Source organism: Budorcas taxicolor, chromosome 24, assembly GCF_023091745.1.
Source record: "Budorcas taxicolor isolate Tak-1 chromosome 24, Takin1.1, whole genome shotgun sequence".
Taxonomy (NCBI): Eukaryota; Metazoa; Chordata; class Mammalia; order Artiodactyla; family Bovidae; genus Budorcas; species Budorcas taxicolor.
Genome location: NC_068933.1, coordinates 15,618,407 through 15,644,066, shown reverse-complemented (window position 1 = coordinate 15,644,066; position 25,660 = coordinate 15,618,407). Strand labels below are relative to the sequence as shown.

The window sequence follows — 25,660 nt, the reverse complement described above, 5'->3', positions numbered from 1 at the left end:
GGGAACTAAGATCCCTGATACCATGTGGCAGGGCCAAAAAAAAAAAAAAGAGAGAACTATTAAAAATGGCAGAGTATTTTACTGTGCTTTTAATCTATGCCAGGCATTATTTAACATCTATAAATTCATGTAATCCTTATAGCAGTTCTTTGAGGTGGGAATCATTATTGCCCTTTTATAAATAAGACAATTAAGGGAGATTAATTTGTACCAAATCATACAGAGAGTTTGTGTGACAGGCTTCAAACACAGATCTACCTGTCCATGGGATTCTCCAGGCAAGAATACTGGAGTGGGTTGCCATTTCCTTCTCCAGGAGATTTTCCCAACCCAGGGATCGAACTCAGGTCTCCTGCATCGCAGGCAGATTCTTTACCATCTGAGCCCCTAGGGAAGCCCCTCCTGACCTAACCATCACACTGTTTTTCTTACTACACCATCCTGACCATCAGATATTTCCTTGACACCTGGACTCTCTGATTTAATTCAGGCCATGTTTGTATTTCACAAAATAATCAACCCTCTGACCTCCTGTAAATTCTCACAAGACACTGACTTTCAGGAAGCAGATCAGGGAGATGTTTTATGCTACTGAGCTCTTGTGAAAGTGTTCAAATTATGTCTGCTTGCTTTCCAACAAACAGTGAAAATGGTGCACTGAAGTATCAAGACATTTGTCTTACGGAAACAGGGCGCGATCCGGGACCTGCCGTGTGGTGCTCTCCAGTCTCAGAGCCTATTGGGGGCAGCCGGCTCCTTGGGGTTTGAGTTGGTGGGGAGCCCATACGCTCCACACCAGTTTGCCTGTAAACACAACAACGTGACCTGAGCACCCAGGTGCAGAGAGATGAAAGACTTTTCCGCAAAGCTCCCTACCTGAGCTATTGATCACAGCCTGCCTCCAGTGCCTAGCAGAATGAGCTGAGTTTCCTGAAGATGAATGTGGGCAGGGGACTGGCCCAGCTCCAGTCACTCCTGTGTTTTGCAAGGACCATGAGCCTGTGTTTAATAAGTGCTCAGCTATGCACGGAACACACAAGTTTCTGAAGGTCTAGTTCCTCCCCTTAAGGAGATTTGTCGTTGTTGAGTCTCTAAGTTGTGTCCAACCTTTTGTGACCCCGTGGACTGTAGCCCACCAGGCTCCTCTGTCCATGGGATTTCCCAGGCAACAACACTGGAGTGGGTTGCCATTTCCTCCTCAGGGGATCTTCTGGACTCAGGGATTGAACCTGCGTCTCCTGCATTGGCAGGAGGATTCTTTACCACTGAGCCACCAGGGAAGCCCTCAGGGAGATTAGAAGTTATTGAAAGCAAGATGAAGACACGTAAGTAATTAGATTACAAGGCAATGCAGTTGATATAATATAGTGCTATGTCCAGCATCTGGTTCTTATTACAACTGCTGTAGAAATTTAGGGAATAGAGCCATCAATGCAGGATAAAATTAATTCTACTGTGCAGGGCTTCAGTGAGGAAAACCACAACATTTTATGTAAGGTCATAAAATTAAGAGGCAAGATAATGTTCTTTGATGGGAAAATTAAATATTGTGAACATGTCAGTTATTCCTAAATTTTAAATAGATTTAAAGCTATGAGGTCCGATGTGATACTTTTTTTAAAATTTGACAACCAGATTGTAAAATTTATCAGGATGGATTAGAAATTTTAATAAAAGAAGAGTAAGGATGATAAGACACCTTCCTTACCAGATAATAACACTGAAAAATTAAATGATCCAACTCATGCACAAGAATAGAGATGGTTACTCTAGAAATGAATTCTAATTCATTTTTCATTTATTCACTAATCATAAACTTATGCAAATTAAAATATGACAGGTTTTGATTCATCAGGTTTTAAAATACACATACTACCTAAAGTTTACAGGCTGTAAAGGGAAGAGTCTTGTCTGTTGCCAGGGGATCTATAAAAATTGGTAGAACCATTCCTAGAAGAACTTTGAAAAAATATTTCAAGAGCCTCAAAAATATCCATAATCTTTGACCTGGTAGCTTTACTTTTAGGACTCCCCACCAGGAAACAATTTTAAGACACCCTAACTAAGATTTATGTCAGATAATATTCACTGCATATTATAATAGTGAAAATATAAAAGAAATGAAATTTTCCAGTAACAGGGCAACACATATACTCACATAATTATAGTCATTAAAATCATGCTTTCAAAAATATGCAATAACATGGAAAATATGAATAATGTTTAAGTGAAAAAGTGTAGGAAAAAGTGCTACATTACAGGACTTTCCTGGTGGTCCAGTGGTTAAGAATCTGTTTGCAGATGCAGGTTCGATCTTTGGTTGAGGCACTACTGATAAGATCCCATGTGCCACAATGTAACATCTTGTGTCCAGTGACTAAGAACCAAAGCAGCCAAAAATACATTTATAAAACCTATTTTGGGAATGTCAAAGCAATCAACAAGACACTAGCTATTAACCTAAATATTGCCTGACACTTGGGTGACTGAGAAAACTGTTCCTCTGTGATTCTACAATTAAAGGAAGTGCCAAATGCCTTTTTAATAAGGCAATGATTTGATGTTGATCCCCAAGGCCAAAAGATTTTCTGAAATTCCCTACACAGACTGAAACTTGTCCTTAGCGATAAATAGGACCAATAGGTATGTTGTTTTTGAGTCTTGAAGTTTTGTCTGACTCTTCTGTGACCTCATGGGCTGTCCATGGGATTTCCCAGGCAAAATACTGGAGCGGGTTGCCATTTCTTTCTCCAGGGCATCTTCCCAGTCCAAGAATCGACCGTCACAGCTCCTGCCACATCTCCTGCTTTGCAGGTAAGGTTCTTTACCGCTGAGCCACTTACTCTAATAGCTATGTACATCAACTTTTACATATCACAATGAAAGTATCAATTATGTTCTGTAAAGGCTAATAATTAGCTAATTATTAGTTTTACAGACTCAGTCACTGAAACCCATCCAAGACCCTCTCCCTCAAAGAACTTCCTTTTGTTTGGCTCCCTGTGCTAGAGGTACATGGCCTGACTTTATATTCTAGTATCCAACTAAGTATACTACTTTAATTCATGTTAAATATCCAGAGTAATGAACCATTTAGAAAAATGTTCATATAAAATTTGACAGCGGATGCTCTGTCTGGAATAAACCACAAACAAACTGACAAGCATCTCTGTCCTCTGTGATCTTTGCTTTACCACCAGAGAGAAGCAAGACTTACAGTTTTGTCCCCCTAAGAACTTCATCACTGTACACACTGGGGATTTTTAGTCTCTGGGAGTCCGAGGTAAGAGAAGGCAGCCTCCTGTGTGCAAGTGTTTTCTTTGCGGAGGTCTGTGGTCCACGAGCATCTGTGATCCGGGCCAGACGGTTTGGGGCTGAGGAGAGAACAGCGTATCCTACACCCAGTGGTCTGTCCTCCTGCTCACTCCTGGGGGAGAGAAAGCAACTTAATTGCTCAGGGGTAAGTTCTTCGAGAACAGGGCACTTACAATATTTATCCTTTACTAGACTCTGTCTAGAGCCTGGCATGCAGAACATAGTCCCATTTGTTCAGTGAATGAACAGACTAACATTTCCAGCTCAATTTTAATTTCAAAGAAGGATCATCAACAGGGAAAAAAGATCTAAGTTTCTTCTTGTTTGCACCAAACCATATAGCCCACAAGAGGCAGAATTCTTAGCTACAGTCCCCTTTTCTTATCAGCCCCAACCTAACAAACTGTTTTGTGCTGACACCTGACTATCATCCTTTTACACACTGACTGCACGTGGTCTTTAGGGCTAGACTGCATCCAGCTCAGGGAAGAGGGTGGATCACTATTTTTTATACGCACTGTGTTCTATCTGCAAAACAGGTAGGTCTCTGCTGAAGTGGTTTTGCTTGAATTGTCATCACACCATTCAAGTCACTATAAAAATTGTTGGAGAAGCGATGTATCTGAGGAAAGTAAACACAATAAAAATTAAAAAGCATCCAGGGTCACTGCAATTACTGGTAAAGGACAACTTCAAACTGGCTAATAAGAGGTGCATTTAACAAAGGGACTCTATTTTCTAAAAATATGTGAAGAGAAATTACTAAAGAATGGCTGAATTTCCAAATGGGCTTCCCCAGCCGCTCAGCAGTAAAGAATCCTCCTGCAAGGCAGGAGATGCAGGTTCGATTCCTTGCTTGGGAAGATCTTCTGAGGAAGGCAATGGCAACCCACACCAGTACTCCTGTCTGGAGAATCCATCCCATGCACAGAGGAGCCTGGCAGGCTGCAGCCCATGGGGTCACAAAGGCTTGGACACGACTGAGCGACTGACTCACTCACTCAATCTTTATGTCGGTGGTAACAAGTCCAACTTCACAGGGTTATTAGGAGAATTCAATTTGATAACCTTGGTGAAAGCGTGACATAAAGGCTACATTATTACTCATCTCGTATCCGGCCTGTAATACGGCCAAGTAGATTTAAAACAATATTTAGTTTCAGGCAAACAGAGTTTCTGAAACTAGAATTCTAATTCCAGAAAAATGTGGCAACCCTAATCCCATTTTCCTCATATGGAATACCTATAAAAATAAATGTCAGAGGCATAAACTAAGACCTAGTGTGATTATCACAACATGCTTGGCCTATTTCAAAATAAACTCTACTAGGATTTTATTTTTTAACTTTGTTGCCCATTCACTTTCTTTTACATTTATCCACATTCAAACAGAATAGCTATAAAAAACATTTCTAAAAACCATAAAAAGCCATAAGGACAACAAAATATCTGTTGAAAAATTTCCTTAGATTTGAAAATTTTCCATATTTCTCAAGTATATTTATGTTGACATGAAGTGAAGTAGCTCAGTTGTGTCTGACTCTTTGCAACCCCGTGGACTGTAGCCTACCAGGCTCCTCCCTCCATGGGATTCTCCAGGCAAGAGTACTGGAATGGGTTGCCATTTCCTTCTCCAGGGGATCTTCCCGACCCAGGGATCGAACCCTGGTCTCCTGCATTGCAGGCAGACGCTTTAACCTCTGAGCCACCAGGGAAGCCCTATATGTATGCTGCCTGATAGTTAAAGCTTCTCTTCTATGTTGTTATAACTGTTCACTTGTATGTGATTCATATTTCATATTTTAACATGAAAAGTGGGAAATATTACTGAGCCTGTCAGCAATTTAAAGAGACCAAAACATACATTAAGCTGGTAGCAATTTCGAAAGTTTCTTTTGAACAGCACAAGCAAAGACTAAGTGGAAAGCCCTGGCACTAGAGAGTAAATTCTATTAGTTATTTCTGTTTTAATCCACTGCTCCCTGAACCTCACGCCCTATTGCTCCTATGCTGGGTGCCTACTTCTGCCTCTGCTTTGTCATCCTCCAAAGTTGTAGCCTATATCTAAAGCTACAACTGTCATCTATTCTAAACATATCCACTAGATTGCCTCTGTGTGTGTGTGTGTGTGTGTTTGTGTGTGTGTATATATGTGTGTTCGCACGCGCGCGCACTGTACTCTTTGCCATGGCTTGACGCCCTCCAATTAACTTGTAAGAACCAGGAATTTCTTCTTCTCTTTTGTCTGCTTCCCCACACCAGATGGGCTGTGCAAACATAAAGTCCAAACTCCTTAGTCCTCCTGAAGGTATCCCATGAACAAGTGCATCCTTTCCAGCCCACTTTCTACTAGATCTTTGCATAGGGACATAATTCAAGAAAACCGTATTGAGTTCCCAGTACATGTTTGTATGATTCTGTGCTCACAACACCCCCTTTTCACAACATATGATTGCCCTCATTCTACAGATAAAGAAACGAGTTTAGAAAAGTTGAACAACATATCCAAGATAATCCTCCTTACGGGTCTCAATTCCCAACGCCACGTCCTGCCACAGAGACTCTGCTGGTCCCAGCGCCCCATTCTCCAGCCCTCTGTCCGTCTCTGCCGCCCTCCCTCAAGCCTCCAAGTGACAATTGTCTGAATTGACCCACACAGTCTTCCCACCCAGGAAAACTACCTGTTTCTTCATGTTTGGCTCAAATTTCATCTCCAACCTAAAAGATGAAGCCTCGCTTCAGGCAGGGTAAATCATCCTGGTCCGCATTCTGTTACAACCTTTCTTTTGTACATCACTTAGAGAAGACACTGCATCTGACCTGTATAATACTTCTCACTCGACTATTTCAGAGAATACGCTGTGATCATCTCTGTATGTCCTTAAAACACCTAATACAGTTGGTGTGTGGTGCTCAGTTGTGTCTGACTCTTTGCAACCCCATGGACTGTAGCCCACCAGGCTCCTCCATGGAATTTCTCAGCCAAGAATACTGGAGTGGGTTGCTATTTCCTATACCAGGGGATCTTCCTGACCCAGGGATCGGATCTGAGTCTCCTGCATTGGTAGGCAGATTCTTTACCACCTAGCCACCTAAGAAGCCCCGATACAGTTCACTTAATACAAACTCAATAAATGCTGAATGAACTCAATGCATACTCATTGATTGAGTCTTTTGTTGCTTTGGTGGGAGGGAAGGAGAACATCTGTAACCTTCAACTTGTCTAGAAATACTGGGGAAAGCATGTTTTCTTTTCAAAAATTGTGGAATCAGTTCTACCCCTCCAAACAGCTGGCAAGTCACAAATCTGAGTGTCCCTGTTCTGTCAAACAATCTGGCGATTTTATTAAACTTCATCTGAGTGTCCCTGTTCTATCAGACAATCTGGAAATTCTATTAAACTTCATAAAATATTTTAAAATTTTGGTCTTATTGGCCAACAGACTCAAATATCTTGATAACAGAATTTAACACTGGACACTGGCACTCTGGACAACCTGAGGCCAGATATACAAAGACTGAAAGAAAGAGAGAGCGAGAAAGCACCTACCTGCGGTGGGTTAAGATGAGAAGCCAGGGATACACTTCGAGTTTCAGAGCTTCTGGATGGCGGAACACTGGATACATCAGCATTAATGCGGGAAATAACCGTGGGTGGAGATTTATTCTCAGCTACTTTCAATTTTTCTTTCTGTTTTCTTCCTTCTGTGCCAAAGAAAAACCAAGGTTATTAAGAAACATTATCTAATACTATATATGTACTTAAAATTCACTATTCAGAGAGAGTATTTCTTCTTGAGATACCTCAAGTCTGCGGTGGCCACTGAACCTTAAAGAGAACAGACCCTATGGAGCAATGGGCTTTGACACTTTTCCAAGAGCATCTAATGAAATCCCTATCCTTTCAGTGGTAGGTAAAAAAAAAAAAAAAATCAGAGTTATACACTGAGGCAAGAATGATTCTTGGTATTTTATAATATCCCAATTAATCCCTTTGATTACAAAAAGTAATATTTAATTAATATGATTATTATACTATTGTGAAAATTGGTTAACACGAGTCATTACTGTACACCACTGACATTTTTTATCATTTGTTTCTGCTCGGTTTCGAGTAGAAAACATTTTATACAGGTAAATGAAGTGATTAATAAATTAGCTTGTTGACCTTTTATTTTATAAATAATGTCATCTAGAATTAAAAAACAATATCCCATTACTAGAGATTAGTTAGGTAATTTTTTAAAATCAGAATTTAAAAAGTGACTTCTAGCTTCTCTCTAATGTATTTCTGTATTTTTTCAGGAATACCTCAATCTTATTTTTATAGCTCAAAACACGAGAATATCATTTCTGAGGTGATTAAAGTTTACTTGTGAATAAAGGCAGAAACCCACTTCCCTTCTCACTCCAGTCATGTCCTAGATTTGGCCAAGTCAAGCAAATGGGACAGAAAGCTGAGGAGCAGGGGTTACTTTTTCTTTTCAATACGTCACATTCTACAAATTAAGTACCTCTAAGTTCCCAGTTTTTTCTGGTCAGCTTTTCCAGCACCTCCACCACATTCATCCAGACGTGATCAAACACTTCCGCAGCCACTGCGTCTCTGATACAGTCGTGCGGCGACACGGGAGGAAGTCCATGCGTACACCACGTCCTGCGACGACGAGCTGGCTTTTGTTCAGGACAGTCCTCGCCACTAAGGACAAAACCCATTCTCATTACTGAGCTATCAATGGTTGAGGTTAAAAGAATGCTACTCCTCTAGCGATCCAACTCACATGCATATATGTATACTGTATGTATATAAACAAACAGCATTTTTTAGTACCAAATTTTTATTATACAATACCAATAGCTTTTCTCTAAGAATCAGATACGCATTTAGAGCAGAGACTGGACCTGGACCTTTTCCCCTTTACTCTCCTGGGCAGCCAGATTCCGAAACCCTGGGGGACAAAGCCCACTAGAAGCCTTCCCACTTTCACCAACGCACTAAACGCAATTCTTATTTTCTATCAGTGCCACTTTGTCAGTAAGAAAGAGAAACACTGCTCTAACATATGTATATCCTGCCAGGAACTGAAAAACTTTGGGGAGCACAGGACTCTCAAAAGAATGGAAAATCTTTCGGATAAGTGAAAAATGCACAAAACACTACATGAGCCTATAATCAACACACATGCCCAATAAATATTATTGTACTAAGTCAATGTTGAATAAAATTCTATTTACTCTTGTTTTTGGTCAAAAGCAAAATACTCTTCAATCTTTCCATCCACATCAAAAACCTCTTCTTCCAGAGATGAATGTGCCATGAGGTCCACAACCCTGGTACCATCAGGACCCGGCAGGGAGGGGGCTGAGAGCACGGCCGGGACTATCTGAGACCCAGAGATGCACAGCCTATGGGGAAAAGCAGATTCTGCATGAGGGTCAACAATACAATGTTTACATGATCAGGGTGGGCCCTTAAATTAGTTACAACGCCACAGATTTCCAAATTTTAAAAAGCACTAAACACTACATTTGACAAAAGTCATATGCTTAAAAGCAACATTTTAACCCAGGCATCACTAAAATTTTTAAGGGCTTCCTAAAAGTCTAAATCATTCTACGAGTTTGTGTCTTCTTTGCTATGATGAAGGAGCATCATGGCATAGTCCCTAAGATGTGTGAATGGCATAAGGGACTTACCAAAATCTGTTCATGAGCAAAATAACACAGAATAGAGCTTTATTTCTTCTGCTACTGTCTTGAGGCTTAGTATCCATTACCATGAGGCAGTTCTTAATTTGGCATCTAGCCCCCGCCTCTCAAGAGTATTTGAAACAACAGTTTAAAAGTTAACTGTCTTGATATATGTATTACATGCACACAGCATCATCCGTTTAGAATCAGAAGTATCTTGGGTTAAAAAAAAAAAAGTGCTCTGCGCTGGCCCTTTATTGAAATCTAAATTTCTAAGTTGGTGAAGCCAAGGATCACAGCTGAGATAGACATGAAAAAGTATAACTAAAATGCATTTGAAAATACTTTTTAGGACTTCCTACATGGCACAGTGGCAAAGAATCCACCTGCCAATGCAGGAGACATAGGAGACTCAGGTTCCATCCCTGGATCAGGAAGATCCCCTGGAGGAGGACATGGCGACTCTCTCCAGTATTCTTGCCTGGAGAATTCCATGGACAGAGGAGCCTGGCGGGCTACAGTCCACAGGGTCGGACATGACTGAGCGTGAGCACATCTGCTCGTAACAGCGGATGGATATGTGTGTGTGTGCTAAGTTGCTTCAGTTGTGGCTACTGGGATTCCCCAGTGGCTTAGCCGTGAAAAATCCACTTGCAATGCAGGAGCCACAGGAGATGTGGGTTCAGTCCCTGGGTCAGGAAGATCCCCTGGAGGAGGACATGGCTACCCACTCCACTATTCTTGCCTGGAGAATCCCATGGACAGAGGAGCCATGGATGGTTCATAGAGTCGCAAAGAGTCAGTCACAACTGAAGCAACTTAGTACGTGCACATTCTGGCTATTATTTATTTAAATATATAGTTTAAAATATGCTTCCCAGGTGGCTCAGTTGGTAAACAATCTGCCTGCAATGCAGGAGACCCAGGTTCGATACCTGGGTCAGGAAGATCCCTTGGAGAAGGAAATGGCAACCCACTCCAGTATTGCTGGAGAATTCCATGGACAGAGGAGCCTGGTAGGCTATGGTCCATGGGATCGCAAAGAGTCAGACACGACTGAGCGACTAACACCTTCACACTTTCACTTTCGAAAGTAACTTCTAGCAACATACTCTCTGATGTTGCTGCTGTGTCCACAGTCATCAAGAAAGGGTCCGTGGATGGCAGAAGCAGGCCGGCTGCTCTGGAAGTGCTCAACTCCTTCATCAGCGGGCGGGATGAGCTGTCTTCCTAATACTCTGAAAGTGCGAGGGGAAAAAAAAGGAAACTGACATTTTTTATTGGAAAGGGGAAGACGTTTTGAAGCAGTTTTGAAAGGATGAAGCGATAAGGTACATGAACAGTGTAACGGGATCACAAGAAACGTACGGGCTTTGAGGGGGGACATACTACACTGTTCTTGCCATTGATGGAGAGCCCTGAGCCAAAGTTTGCAGGCTCCCTGAGCCACTGGTTTCATCTGTTCCATTTTGTATGCAAAGTAGAATAACAGTTCCCTTGTAGGACTAACAAGTAGCTTAGAGACAGTATAATCACATTCAGACAGCTAGGGTAATGCTAGGCACATGGAAGCTCCCTATGTTAACCGATATATACGCAACAAAGGAAAATAATGTGAATATATATACTTGGTTTACAGTCCTTGCCACCTTTTCTTTTCTCTACCCTCTCGCTTCCTTCATTTTTATCTTAAGTATGTAGGACAACACTGAAAGAAACAGATCTGAGCTCCTGGGTTTAGGCAAGTGCACCGTGATGCCGAGGAAAGTCCACGTGCATTGTTAACGTCTAGTGGACTCTAAGGCAGGGGCTTACAGTGGCCTGGAGACGAAAAATTAAACCTATCAAGTAAAGATTTTTAAAAATCTTAGTTAAGTCAGGATTTTTTAAAAATCTTAGTTACTAAGATAACTAGAAGATTTATCAACATCTGTATGGAAATTCTAATGTAGTCTCCCCAGATATAACCCCGAGAAACTTCAGATAACGGACATGGATTTTTTTTTTTTTTTTACCCTCTAAGTAGGTTTGGCTGAGTAATTGAAGGAAGACAATCTATATACTCGATCTATATCCTTTGTCTTTGATATTAAAAAGAAATAGATGACCTTCTCCTACATAAGGGATCTTGATGAGATAGTCAGATTCATCCATGCAAATAATCTCTCTCTTCCTGCCCAGACCTTGCCCCATGCGTTGCTCCTCGAGGGCGGACACAGCTGCTCACAGACTAGGGAGTGGGAAGGCACGGATAGCTCCCTCCCTTCTTCCATTCCTGCATCTGTGATGCATGCAATGCCTTTCTGAGCATGAGCTCCATTCGCGTCTCACAAATTAAAGTGCACTTGGAAGGTCTCCAGATTTCCTCAGACACCATTTCGAAGGGAGTGATTTCTCGGTAAAGCACGTGTGTTCCCGGTACATATTTTGACAAGCACTTTCACTGAAAATATACCGACGTATTGAACAGGTCAACAGGGAGCAGTTCCCAACCCCCTTCTGGAGAATTTTTGTGAACAACCTCCTCACCTCAGATGCAGGGACCGGCCTGCCCATTCACGGCACTCAGCTTGGAGATTCTGGGTCTGAGGGCTTCCTTTCCCTTCAAACAACATTTCCTCGACCTCCCAGAATAACTGCTGCACCTTCTGTGCACTGGCTTTGTCAAACTCCTAAAATATAGAAACACACATTTAGTTACAGGACTAGAAGCTGTCAATAAGGGCGTCAGAATCAATGATACTTACAAATTTATACAATAGGAGGGAGCGTAACTCGATCGAAACCAGACATACCAGGGCTCCAATTTTTACTCTTCTGAAAAAGTACATCCCAACTGAGACTTAGTTTCCTTAACTGTTAAATAGAGATAATCTCTACTACGAGAAAGTCTCATAATCCAAGATTTTACATAAACATAGTTACAGCTATGAATATACATACTGACATAGACATTGATAACGCTGGAAACACACACACCATATATCCAAGCACATGCACATTTGTGTGTACACAGACATGTGTCCCTCATGTAGTTGTGCCTTGGACACCTAACTGCATTTGCAAATTGCAATCTTTTTCTAATGCAAAGGAATATTATTTCATGGAAAGGGAAAGAATCACTTTCTTTCACTCAAGAAAAACAGACAAACAAACAAAAAAAAAACCACCTTAGGTATCCGAAAAGATGTGGTTATTAGGATGAGACCAGAGTATTCATTTTTCCTGTCTGGTCTTAAGAGATTCTTGGGCTGAGGGCGCAGTGAACTGTCAGGGAGAAAACCCTTCAGTTTTTCTGTATATTGAAAATGACTGAGAAGTAACAGGCCTCGTGCCCTTACAGTCAGTGAGGAAAACGTGAACAGAAGCACAACTGGAAGAACCAATTATCGGCTTATAGGGCAAAGGCCTTGGTCCGGTCCGTTTTCTCCCAGGGCGGGTGTGTGAAATCTAACCCACAAATTCAGCCTGACATATCTGATCCAAAATGGTCAATTCAGGCTGATTTTCACAGACTGCTATTCCATATTTTCCATGATACTTCTTCCCCTTAGTTGATAAAAAACTAGATTCCCAGATTGCAGGGTAGCTGAATTACCTCTTTTAAAATACAAAATAAGGAGAAAACTCAGAAGAATATTTGGCTGGGGTGTGAAGAGGGCTTATTTTCATTTTTCTCTGTTTTGTATTTTGTTGCTTTTACAAATATTACCTATCGAAAAGTAAGTAAACGTTTTTAAATTCAAAGCAAAACAATGTTTAGGGACTGGAGTAATTTAAACTCTATAAATGGAAGTCGTAAGACTCTCTCTGGATAATTACTTGAAATTTTGTAGGAAAGGAACCCAGCATTTGGACGCTAATGCTTCATAAAGCAATGGTTCTCAGCCTTCTTCCCATCTGCCCTCTTTTGACCAAAGAGTGTGGGTGGGAGCGGGCGGCGTTTATCCCAGTGACAGACTCACATCTCCTCCGAAAAGTGCCCGAGTGATTCAGGGCTGACTCCCTTTCAGCCACCCCCTCAACCCCTGCCCTGCACCCCACAACCCTTTTCCTCTGGCCCCTTTGGAGAACCGCTGCTATAAAACCATGTAAAACCATCCCCGGGGAGTGGACCCACATGCACAGTCCAGGGCGGAGAGCTGCTTTTAAAGAAAGCAAAGGAAACCAGAACACAAACAAGAAAACAGCAGGAATGAGACCATCCAAGGAGCTAGTCCGGAATCTTCCATGGGCACAGGGGCGTCACAAAAGCCTGTGTTCCAGAATTCTCAGACTCTTGAGGGGATGAAGAGGTCAGAGACTGTGCAATCACACAGATTTGAATGGCAAGCTTGGGCTGCAGACTAGAGTCCCACCCAGCTCAGTCTCACTACTGGGTTAACATCTGCTAGGATTAGATGCAAAATATCTGATTTAGAATATTCAGGGGAAATTCCCTAATCATGATTTTTTTGTTTTTAAACAGCTTTTATTTTCCCCCAATTTTTCTCTTATTCAAGTTCCTAATTGTCAGATCTCTCCTGAATTTCCAACCACAGATATTTATGCAAGAAATCATATATAACAACCTGATAGGGGGTTTGGATGTGGGATAAACAGAACTATCAATAGCTAAGATGCTGGACTGTGTGGTTATGGGAGCTTTTTAATTTTTCTTAAGAGTGTATTTTCAGTTTTATGTGTGACGTCAGTGCTTTTATATTTATGTGTATGTACAAGTGTACCAGGTAAAGGTTTTAATTTGGTAAAAACTTTAGATCATCGTTATGAATTATAACCATGAGATTATCCAAAATTTTGTGAGACATACATCATCTCTCCAGGAGTAAACGGAGCTCCTCTCCGTAGATAAACCAGTTGTTGAACTCTGTGTCCCAGACCCAGACCAGGAGTTGGGGGCTTCTGTAGGCGTGGGGCTCCCACTTGATGAAAATGATGACGCAGATTCCCTGCAGGAAGAAATATAAGTAACATAAACGACAGTTACTGGGAACAGGTTTTACTGGGAAGTGGCTTCACCTCTCTGAGCTTACTTCCTCTTTCTTCCTTTAAATATACTGGTTAATTTTCACACTACACTGATTTTAAAAGATTTATGCAGTGTAATATTTCACTTGGCTAAAAATAAAGCTTTTTTTTTTTTTTTTTTTTTACCTTGTAGAAATCCATGGCCCATCAGTGATTCTGTTTCCCATATTCATTCAGGCAAGTTTTGATTTTGTGATCAGAAGCATTTAAAAGGCTAATTCTTACCGGCTGTATTTAGCAATGGCTTTCTGTACATTTTTTGTAAAATGGGTAGGTAAAGGATCTTTGCTTTTCACAGCGAAACTCTGCTTTCCAGATCCTTCTGACAGTCCTCTTCTGAAAAAATAAAATATGAAAAGTAACTGTAATATAATAAGTTTATTCATTAAGACATTTAAAATTTCCTTTCATAGAAAGTTGCCCCTCTCTTCCCATCATGTCTCCCTAAACACACACATGTATGAGCGCACACAAACACCCCACACACACCTCAAGACACTGAGGCTTAGTTCCCTACCATTTTTATTTTTCTTAAAATCAAGGTTGTGGGGTGGGGAGGGAGCTGGAAGGGAGGTTCAGGATGGGGGGACACGTGCGCACCCGTGGCTGATTCATGTTGATGTATGCAAAAACCACCACAATTTTGTAAAGCAATTAGCCTCCAATTAAAATAAATTAATTAATTTTTAAAAAATCAAGGTTGTTATTTACCTATATGCACTGTTACATAAAAGCAACTTCTTGTGACTCAACCAGATTGGTCTAAAGGTTGCCCCAAACCTAGGTGGACACAGCCTAACTCCAAAACTTGGTGATGGAAACGTGAGCTGGATTTCAGGTCCCAGGTATTTCTTGACCCCAGGTGCCCTTGGGCTTGCAAAAGCCAGCCAGCCTTGTACCAAAAAAAAAAAAAAAAAGAGATAGTTTTAAAATATTAAAAGTAATGGAAAACTAAAACAGAAGAAACCTCTCAATTTTAAATATGGCATTAAACTTGGCTGGTATAGTCCAGTTAGTGTTAATCATTAAAATGTCCTTTCAACGAACCTCTTAAAACATTTACTTCCCTCTAATCAAAATACCTTTCTAACAGTAAACTACTTTTGTTCTTTTATCAAAGTCATATTTTCCCACATGTTTTATATTAACTTTAGATATGGTAGTTAATTGGAAAGTCAATTTTCAATATTTCTAATAGGGACACCACTCTAGCATTCATTTAAAAATTTGCTTTTCAAATAAATGGTATGTAATTTTCAACACTTGTGTTTCTGACTGTAAATGGAGTTTTAAAAAATATTAATATGAGGATCAGTTTTACCCTTTGTTATATACTAAAGAACTCTACAACAAAGAGAATTTTTAACAAGTTAATTACTATTACTGAAGGAAATGGCAACCCACTCCAGTATTCTTGCCTAGAGAATCCCAGGGATAGAGGAGTCTGGTGGGCTGCTGTCTATGGGGTCGCACAGAGTCGAACACAACTGAAGTGACTTAGCAGCAGCAACTATTACTTTGTGTAGTTATTACTACACAAAAGTGAGCAATCATATATATATTTACAAGGGAGAATAGCAGAATTATAGGATTTTTCCCCTCCCTTTATTGTTTAATAGTCATAAGTACAAGCAAGCAATCTTAAGAGCAAAGCTGTTAAAGAAAGAGTAATGGAGAAAAGAATATAGGCAAGCTTTCATGCTAATACACTGCCTTACCTCTAACCCTATCCAGTCATTTCCACATGACACTATAACTCTAGATAAACATAAAAATACTTATGACATAAGATACAATAAAAAATTGTATCAAATAGATCTGCTTTGAGTGTTATAAAATACATACTCATATATAAGTTAATTTGCTTGTTATTGAGAAAAAATTTTAAATGCCAGGGTGGTAAATTAGATAAAATATTATTCTTTGGTAATATCTATAGAACAAAATAGCATGGATTAGAATCTTGCCCAAGGCTGTGTGCTTGACCAAGTTATTTCTCCAGTTGTTGTGAGACTTAAACTAGATGAATATGTGAAGTGTTTACATAATCAGGCCAGATAAATCACTCCTTTGTTGGCATATGCCACTCAATGAAAACACTGCGTTCTTACGTTATTTCACTTTTCCCAGCATTTCCTATTATTCATCTGTCTGGGTACTTTAGTTTTTAAAAAATATTTCTATTTATTTATTGGGCTACACCAGGCCTTAGATGCCGCACGTGGGATCTTTGGTTGTGGCATGCGAACACTTAAGTTGAGGCATGTGGGATCTAATTCCCCAACCAGGGACTGACCCCAGCCCCCTGCACTGGGAGCGTGGAGTCTTAGCCACTGGACCACCAGGGAAGCCCCTACTTAAGTTTTTTCTTGGGATGATCCTGATACCTTATTAATATTTTCCATCTATAGCACCCAAAATACTTCCTTTCACTTAGAGATGCTCTCAGTTTGCTGCAAGGATCCCTAGTTAAATTAGTACCTCAAAGAGCATGCTTTGGCCCTCTAATCACTCTGAATGTTTCTGTTTAACACAAAATGAAAGTATCCTCCACATCTAAGATATTGCTGGAGAATTCTTTATCCTTGATAAAGAAAGAAGATTCACAGTTCTTAGCATAGCTGCTATCTCCAAAAATGACTATTTATGGAGCACCTAATCCACTCAAGTCCACCTTTCTCATTTTGAGCTCTTCCTCTGCTTTTTCTGCATTTGAAAGTTAAATTCACTAATCAGACTCATGCCAGTCTGCTTTGTTTTCAATGAACAGTAATTTCTTCTTCCAAAAAAATCATCCTTTTTCTAAGGGAGCAAGGGGATATCTTTTCAGACGAAGAAGAAAGCTGTTTACAAATTGAAGAAGGAACCCCTCTCTTCACATCACACCATATTCTTGCTCAGATCAGCATTCCTACTCACTTCAAAGTGTAGTTGAGGACAAGAGGACTGAAAGATGCAAGGATGCTGGGAGGGGGCAGATAGCTGGAAAACAGATGCCTGAAAATACCTCCACACCATTTCTCCAACTCTTCTCTCCTCACCTCTTCCCTGCCTCATCTTCTCTGAAACACCTGTATTTCTGTGGGACACCTTCAACATCAGAGTTCAGCTGAACAGCAAATACATTTGACCACAAAGTTCAGAGGAATTCTGAAGAGGAATTTGAGCCCAACAAACTCAATGACTGCTCAGTCATGAAGAGAGGGTTGGAGCTGGTCCTGGGACCCAGGCCGTCTAATCTGGATGTCTCTCCAGGAACCACAAGTTACTGAGGCAGTGAATGAAGGATAAAATGTATAAAACTGGTCATGTTTCCTTTTACAGTTTATTTTGAACCTTGTGGTTTCTCTGTCCTCTAACCATGTACTATAGTTATATCAGACATAATGTTGAGCATCTTTAATATCCTGTAAACTGTCAACTCCTCTGTCATCTATAGAGTCTAGGAAAGTAAACACAACTTAAAAGTATGTCTTATAAATATCTTAAAACTTTAAAGTGGTGAGATGTCTAGTGAGCTTATATTACATGATACACAGACATATAAGAGTTTTACACTATTTCCTGTCCATTCTGCTTAAGTTTTAGAAATAGTAAAATGCCACTAGTTGGTACATTTAAGGCTGTTGATCTGGGCACAGGATCTGGGTCTTAGGGAAGACTGAAGGGCAGGCAACCACTGAACTCTATTGCACTAATTGGTTGCTACATGAAAGTTAAATTAAGGCTAAGGTTTGGGAAGATCCCTTGGAGAAGGGCATGGAAACCCACTCCACGATTCTTGCCTAGAGAATCTCATGGACAGAGGAGCCTGGCCAGATATAGTCCACGGGGTTGCAAAGAGTCGAACACGATTTCAGTGACTTAGCATGCACGTGCACTCTGTCTCCTTCAGTCACTCTATTCCATGTCAAGGAAATGACTAGATAATCGACTTTTTTTTTCTAAGTTGCCTCTTGGGAGTTACCTGGCAGTCCAGTTAACTGGACTTTCACTGCCTGGCCAGGGTTCCCTCCTGGTTGGCGAGCTGATATCCTACAAGCGCCCCACAGCAGAAAGGGAAAAAAAAAACCCTCGATAGCCCACAAACCTCTGTCACTTTGCTCTACAGAAATTCGATTAGTAATCAGTAACCGCAGCTTTCAAAATGCATATTTCTGCTTTAAAAGACTGTCTGAAACGTGAATGGGCTGAAATGCAGGATGATAAACCCGGATTTACACACGCACATCCTAGAAGCAACTGAGGCTCTCTGCCCTCAGGACTGATGAAAAGTCATCTCAGACGCCACGAATGCTCGTCAGACCAAGCGAGCATCTTGGCTCTAGGAGGCTGGATGATGTCAGCACGAGATTTCATGAATGGATGCCGAGGAACCGACCAGATGGATTCTGGCTTTGCAAGCAGTGGGGGGAAAATAAAAATCAAGCGCATGGCTCAAAAATGCTATCTATACGGAGGCAAGTTCATGCCTCCTACCTTTCCAGATCAGGACTTACCCAATCACCACCAGCCCCAGGCCTGGGCTTGCGTCCTGTGGGCCGGGCCCGGAGCCCAGAGGCCTGGGCACCGCTGGGCGCTGCCAACCCGCACCCTGCAGGCGGCGCCCCCGCGCCCCGGGGGCGGGGGGTCCCCGGCCGCCCAGCTCTGCGCCCCAGCCCACTAGCTAGCCCTGCATGTGCCTCCGAGGCGCCGCCGGGAACCGCGAGTCTCTAGGGGTGCGGCCGGGGGCGTCCGGGCCCAGGCAGCGCGGACCATGGGCACTGCGATCGCCGATCGTCGGGCGCCCGGCGCTGCTCCCCCTCCGGCTCCTCCGGCCAGATTCCGGCGCGGCGGGGCGACGCCTCCCGGCCCGCGCCCGCCCTCCCCTCCGCCTCCGTGGCTGCCGCGCCTCTCGCGGAGGTCTGGCAGTGCCGGAGGCTGGTTCCCTGGCTGCGTCCCCGTCTTCCAGAGACTCTCGGCGCTCCCTGCTCCCACCAAGCCTCCCAGGGCCTCGGTCCGCGTGCCCTCTTCCCGCTGCCAGGGGCCACCTTTCACAATCCAGTGCCCTGAGCTTTGACCGCAGGCGTCCACCCGCTCCACTGCCCTCTCTGCGCCTCCAGAGCGCACCGATCTGGCCTTCGCACCCCCTTCCCCGGGGTCTGCCCAGACAGGTGTCTGACATCCTTAATCTTTAAAAACAGAATTTTAATCAACAGAAGGAATACGGAACCATTTCACCCACATCCCTCCTCGCGTCAAAGGATTCCTAGTGGGGGTGAGGGTAAGTAGAGGGAGGTTTAATAAAAAGTGAAGTCTCAGTCTGGTAAAGGCAAGATGCTAATCTGATTAACAGGGAACTCAAGGTCTCATTGGGCTTCCCAGGTGGCTCAGTGGTGAAGAATCTGCCTGCCAGTGCAGGAAACAGCAGCAGAGGGGTGTTTGATCCTGGGGTAGGGAAGATCCCCTAGAGTAGGAAATGGCAACCCATTCCAGTATCCTTGTCTGGAGAATCCCATGAATAGAGAAGCCTAGCGGGCTACACTCCTTGGAGTCACAAGAGTCTGTGCGCGCGCACACGCACTCTCTCACACACACACACACACTCTCTCTCACACACACACACACTCACACACACACACACTGTCTCACACACACTGTCTCACACACACACACACTCTGCCACACACACACACACACACACACACTGCCACACACTCCCTCACACACTCAAACACACACACTGTCTCACACACACTCTCTCACACACACACCGTCTCACACTCACACACACTCACACACACTGTCTCACACACACTGTCACACTCACACACACTCACACACACACACTCACACACACTGTCTCACACACTCACACACACACTGCCACACTCACACACACTCACACACACTCTGCCACACACTCACACACACTCACACTCACACACACTCTCACATACACACACTCTCACACACACACACTCTCTCTCTCTCATACACAGACACACACACTCACTCTCTCTCTCTGTCTCACACACACACAGCACTAGGTCTCATTAGGCACCCGGATTCACTTCCTGTGCGGTCCGGTGTCTCCATCTTCAGATGCTTTCTCTCAGACACCTTGTTTTGGTTTATTAATATGTGCTTGTTTCAGTCTTGAAGTCACACAATGACACCAGGATGAGAGTCACCAGAAGCTATGCTGTGAGACAGCCAAGTGGCCAAGCCACTGCTTTCATAAACTAAAAGAAACAAGAGTGAGTTGGCTGAAGTAAGATATATTATCAAAGCAAGATGTCCAAAGGTGGGCACTACCTGGGGTGTGCCCTTTCCCACTAAGAAGTTCTTAATAATTACGACGAATAAAGGGGACACGGCCTGCCCTGGCCGTCCATTCTCCTGTGAGATCCGAGGCCTTCTAACCCTGAGCAGGTATAAAGAAGCCCATCTCTCCCTCCTGCTGGAAGACAGAATGCCTCTCTCAGCGGGAAAAGGGTAAAGAATCTGCAGACTCCTTTACTCTGCCATCATCCTCTCTGAGTCTCCATCCCTCCCACATGCCCAGTACACTCAGGCCTCTCAAGAATCCCCTAAAATGTCATCACCCCAGTCCTGGCCAAGTGAGGAAGAGAAGCCTCCTCCTTGGGAGCATGTCCGTCCTTTGGCTCTGAAGACCAAGAAAGAGTTCTGCCAGCAGACTGCCTTTGGACTTGAACTGCAACTAAAATTCTCCCCTGGGTTTTTAGCCCGCTGATCTACCCTGCAGGTATGGGATTTACCACCGCCTCCACTGGAGAAGGAAATGGCAACCCACTCCAGTGTTCTTGCCTGGAGAATCCCAGGGACGGGGGAGCCCGGTGGGCTGCCATCGTGGGGTCGCACAGAGTTGGACACGACTGAAGTGACTTAGCAGCAGCAGCCACAATAATGGGAGCCAAGTCCTTAAAACTGAGTTGTTTGCATGCAATACTGGCACACAAGCACTAGATGGCACCCTTCTCGCACTTTGAAAACCATGCCCAGTTAACATTTTAATTCCATTATGTTTTGTATAAGAAAAAGAGGAAAACAATAAAAAGGGAAAGACTAGAGATCTCTTCAAGAAAATTAGAGATACCAAGGGAACATTTCATACAAGATGGGCAAAATAAAAGACAGAAACAGTACGGACCTAAAGGAACCAGAAGAGATTAAGAAGAGGTTGCAAGAATATGCAGAAGAACTATACACAAAAGATCTTTATGACCCAAATAACCATGATGGTCTGATTACTCACCTAGAGCCAGACACTCTGCAGTGCGAAGTCAAGTGGGCCTTAGGAAAAATCACTACGAACAAAGCTAGTGGAAGTGGTGGAATTCCAGCTGAGCTATTTCAAATCCTAAAAGATGATGCTGTGAAAGTGCTGCACTCAATATGCCAGCAAATTTGGAAAACTCAGCAGTGGCCACAGAACTGGAAAAGGTCAGTTTTCATTCCAGTCCCAAAGAAGGGCAATGCCAAGCACATTCAAACTATTGCACAACTGCACTCATTTAACATGCTAGCAAAGTAATGCTCAAAATCCTTCAAGCTAGCCTTCAACAGTATGTGAATTGAGAACTTCCAGATGTACAAGCTGGATTTAGAAAACGCAGAGGAGTCAGAGATCAAGTTGACAACATCCATTGGATCATAGAAAAAGCAAGAGAATTCCAGAAGGATATCTACTTCTGCTTCATTGACTATGCTGAAGCCTTTGACTATGTGGCTCACAACAAACTGTGGAATATTCTGAAAGAGATGGAATACCAGACCACCTTACCTGCCTCCTGAGAAATCTGAATGCAGGTCAAGAAGCAACAGTTAGAACCAGACATGGAATATGGACTGGTTCAAAATTGGGAAAGGAGTACACCTAGGCTGTATATTGTCACCCTGCTTATTTAATTTATATGCAGGGTGCTGCTGCTGCTGCTAAGTCGCTTCAGTCGTGTTCGACTCTGTGCGACCCCGTAGACGGCAGCCCACCAGACTCCCCCGTCCCTGGGATTCTCCAGGCAAGAGTACTGGAGTGGTTCGCCATTTCCTTTTCCAATGCATGAAAGTGAAAAGTGAAAGTGAAGTCGCTCAGTCGTGTCCGACTCTTTGCGACCCCATGGACTGCAGCCTACCAGGCTCCTCCCTCCATGGGATTTTCCAGGCAAGAGAAATGCTGGACTGGATTAAGCACAAGCTGGAATCAAGATTGCCAGGTGAAATATCAATAACCTCAGGTAAGCAGATGACACCACCTATGGCCGAAAGCAAAGAGGAACTAAAGAGCCTCTTGATGAAGGTGAAAGAGGAGAGTGAAAGGCTGGCTTATAACTCAACATTCCAAAAACTAAGATCATGGCATCTGGTCCCATCACTTTATGGTAAATAGATGGGGAAGCAACAGAAACAGTGACAGACTTTATTTTCTCGGGCTCCAAAATCCCTGCAGATGGTGACTGCAGCCATGAAATTAAAAGACACTTGCTCCTTTGAAGAAAAGCTATGACAAACGTAGCATATTAGAAAGGAGAAAAATTACTTTGCTGACAAAAGTCTGTCTAGTCAAAGCTATGGTTTTTCCAGGAGTTGTGTATGGATGTGAGAGTTGGACCATGAAGAAGGCTGAGCACCAAAGAACTGATACTTTTGAACTGTTGGAGAAGACCGGTGTTGGAGAAGACTCTTGAAAGTCCCTTGGACTGCAAGGAGATCCAACCAGTCAATCCTAAAGGAAATCAGTCCTGAATATTCATTGGAAGGAGTGATACTAAAGCTGAAGCTCCAATACTTCGGCCATCTGATGCAAAAAGCTGACCTACTGTAAAAGACCTTGATGCTGGGAAAGACTGAAGGCAGGGGAAGAAGGGGAAGACAGAGGTTGAGATGGATGGATTGGCATCACCAACTCAATGGACATGAATTTGAGCAAATCCCGGAAAATAGTGAAGGACAGGGAAGCCTGGCGTACTGCAGTCCATAGGGTCACAAAGAGTGGGACATGGATGAGTGACTGAACAACAACAATGCTTTTGCAAGGTTTAGTGAATTTTCATTATAGTACAGATATACGCTTCCCTCATAGCTCAGTCGGTAGGTCATCTGCCTGCAATGCAGAAGACCCAGGTTCGATTCCTGGGTCAGGAAGATCCCCTGAAGAAAGAAACGGCAACCCACTCCAGTATTCTTGCCTGGAGAATCCCATGGACAGAGGAGCCTGGTGGGCTACAGTCCATGGGGTCGCAAGAGTCGGACATGACTTAGTGACTAAACTACCACCACCACCACAGGTATAGAACCTGCTTAGGTCAGAAATCACTGTTTCAGTGAACAATATCTAGTCTGCGCAGTCAACACAAAGTGTCACCTCACTGACACCCTCCATGCATGGTGCTTTCAGCTTGGCAGGTAATTAGGGGTCAGGGACCTACATACCTTACTCCCAAACCTCACAGAAACCCTAAAAGGTGACTACTTTTTTGTATAGAAAAGGTAACCCTTTATTAAAAAGCAGTCTAAACTGGAAAATGACATTGTACCAGCATAATTTGTCAGATGATTAATATTACTACTTCTCTGCTGTGGAAATTCTAAGTGTGTGTTTCTTTTCATTAGAAATTGCATGTACAAACTCTTCATCCATAAACATTTATATTCAATATTTCTGTATTCTTATAAACTGTGTCTTTGATGAACAATATACAGTTGTTGCTATAATCTTCAATACAGAGGGGATTAAATTAGGTTCTTATAGCAGACAGGGCTAGCAGCGCCAGCAAATTCAAATCACCTAAATCCAATCAGGAATTAAGAAGATTTAAAGCTGGGTTTCAGTTCCTATGAGGCTGGTCTATTTCCAGTTTATAAAAACTTCAGTGGTTTTTTAAAATTTATTGTCCAGCTCTTCTAGATGCACTCAGGTGGTGGTTTTCCTAAAACAACCTAGTTTGTCACTGTTGGAAGTAGAATGAAGGAAATTTCTGCACTGAAATATTGTACAATGTGTGATACAAATCTCCATTCATCTCCCAAGGGAAAATACACATTTTTATCCCTAATTCTTTTTTTTTTTTTTAATCTTTTGTCCACACTGAATGGCATGAGGGATCTTAGTTCCCTGACCAGGGATGGAAAACTCACTCCCTGCACTGGCAGCTCAGAGGATGAATCAGTGGACTACCAGGGAAGGCCCCCGTCCCTCCTGCAATTCTTTAATGCAAGAACAATTCACTGTTACTTATGGTGAAAACAAGATTGCCTGCTGCTTTGTAGTCAGTTTGAGGCAAAAACAGAGGTTTCCAACAGGGACAGGTAGATGGCTTATGTGTATTTGGAGTTGACACACACACACACACACACACACACACACACACACACACACGATGCTAAACTCAAAGTGTCCATGTTAAGCAAAAGAGCAACATTAAATACATTAAATGGTAAAGAAAAGTGCTCCATTCCTAAACTGAATTTCATACTGACTTTGAATTCACAAGAATCATGAGCTCTGAAACATTAAGACACACGTCAATCCTTGGCTAAAATAAAGGTAAAAGCACATTTTCCTCATTATAAGGAGGGGGAAAAAAGGTATTATGTAGTGAGGTGTCCCACTTTTTTATAACACTGAGCTGAGTTACTGTTGAAGATAAGGTTACTAAACAAATTTTCTATGGAGAAAAATTTCTTAACTTTTTTTTCTTGCTTTGCTTTTATTTTAGTCAACTGCCTATTACATGTATTAATGTCAACCTTTTCTATTGGGGTATAGCCGATTAACAATGTTGTGATAGTTTCAGGTGAACAGCGAAGAGACTCAGCCGTACATACACATGTATCAGTTCTCCCCCAAACTGCCCTCCTATCCAGGTTTCTGCATAACATTGAGAAGAGTTCCCTGTACTATACTGTAGGTCCTTGCTGGTTATCGATTTTAAATAAAGCAGTGTGTACAAGTCCATCTGAAGCTCCCTCCCTATCCCTTCCCACATCCTTCCTCCCCCCAGTCCCCTGCAAATATAAGCCTGTTCTCGAAGTCTCTGAGTCTGTTTTGTAAGTAAGAGAACAATTTCTTCTTACCCACATCTCACCTAAAATCATTGTCCTTCACCTCGGTCTCAGTTGTGTGAAATCTGAACCAAGAAATTTAGGACTAATTTTATCAGTAATTAACATTTTTAAAAATAGAGTAGGGAATTCTCAGGTGGTCCAGTGGTCCAGTTAGTGCTCTAACTGTAGAGGGCCTGGGTTTGATTCTTGGTAGGGGAGCTAAGACCCTACCAAGGCTGGATGGTACAGCCAAAAATTAAATTAATTAAATTTCTAATTAAATTAAATTAGAAATTAAAAAATAGTTTTACCAAGACTAGCCCTTTCACCTCCATTCCCATATCTTTACAGTTGTCAATATTTAATTATTAATATAAGGCTTCTTCTAAACCCTTTAAGTGAAACGGCTAATTAAGAAAATGCTAATGTGTACGTTTTCCCCTTAGCAAAGGCATATCTAATTGCTTCTCCTGTTATTTTTCGCCAGTAAGGCAATGCTTGCTAATTATCTGCCTTACTTGTACAAATAAAATATTTGATTTACTATTAAATATACACAAAATAATTTATGCGAAAC

General features: G+C 42.4%; 1 protein-coding gene across 1 annotated transcript in view; it reads right to left on the bottom strand.

Annotated features, from left to right (window-relative positions):
• Positions 1–25,660, bottom strand: part of FAM149A (family with sequence similarity 149 member A) — a 38,636-nt gene that overhangs the window by 4,585 nt on the left and 8,391 nt on the right. Inside the window, exons 2-11 of the mRNA XM_052661468.1 lie at positions 14,263–14,373; positions 13,820–13,958; positions 11,536–11,678; positions 10,119–10,244; positions 8,551–8,721; positions 7,830–8,014; positions 6,866–7,020; positions 3,834–3,937; positions 3,218–3,427; positions 684–804 (exon numbers count right to left, since the gene is read on the bottom strand). Of these exons, the coding sequence (XP_052517428.1) occupies positions 684–804; positions 3,218–3,427; positions 3,834–3,937; positions 6,866–7,020; positions 7,830–8,014; positions 8,551–8,721; positions 10,119–10,244; positions 11,536–11,678; positions 13,820–13,958; positions 14,263–14,373 (1,465 nt within the window). The remainder of the gene's footprint in view (positions 1–683; positions 805–3,217; positions 3,428–3,833; positions 3,938–6,865; positions 7,021–7,829; positions 8,015–8,550; positions 8,722–10,118; positions 10,245–11,535; positions 11,679–13,819; positions 13,959–14,262; positions 14,374–25,660) is intronic.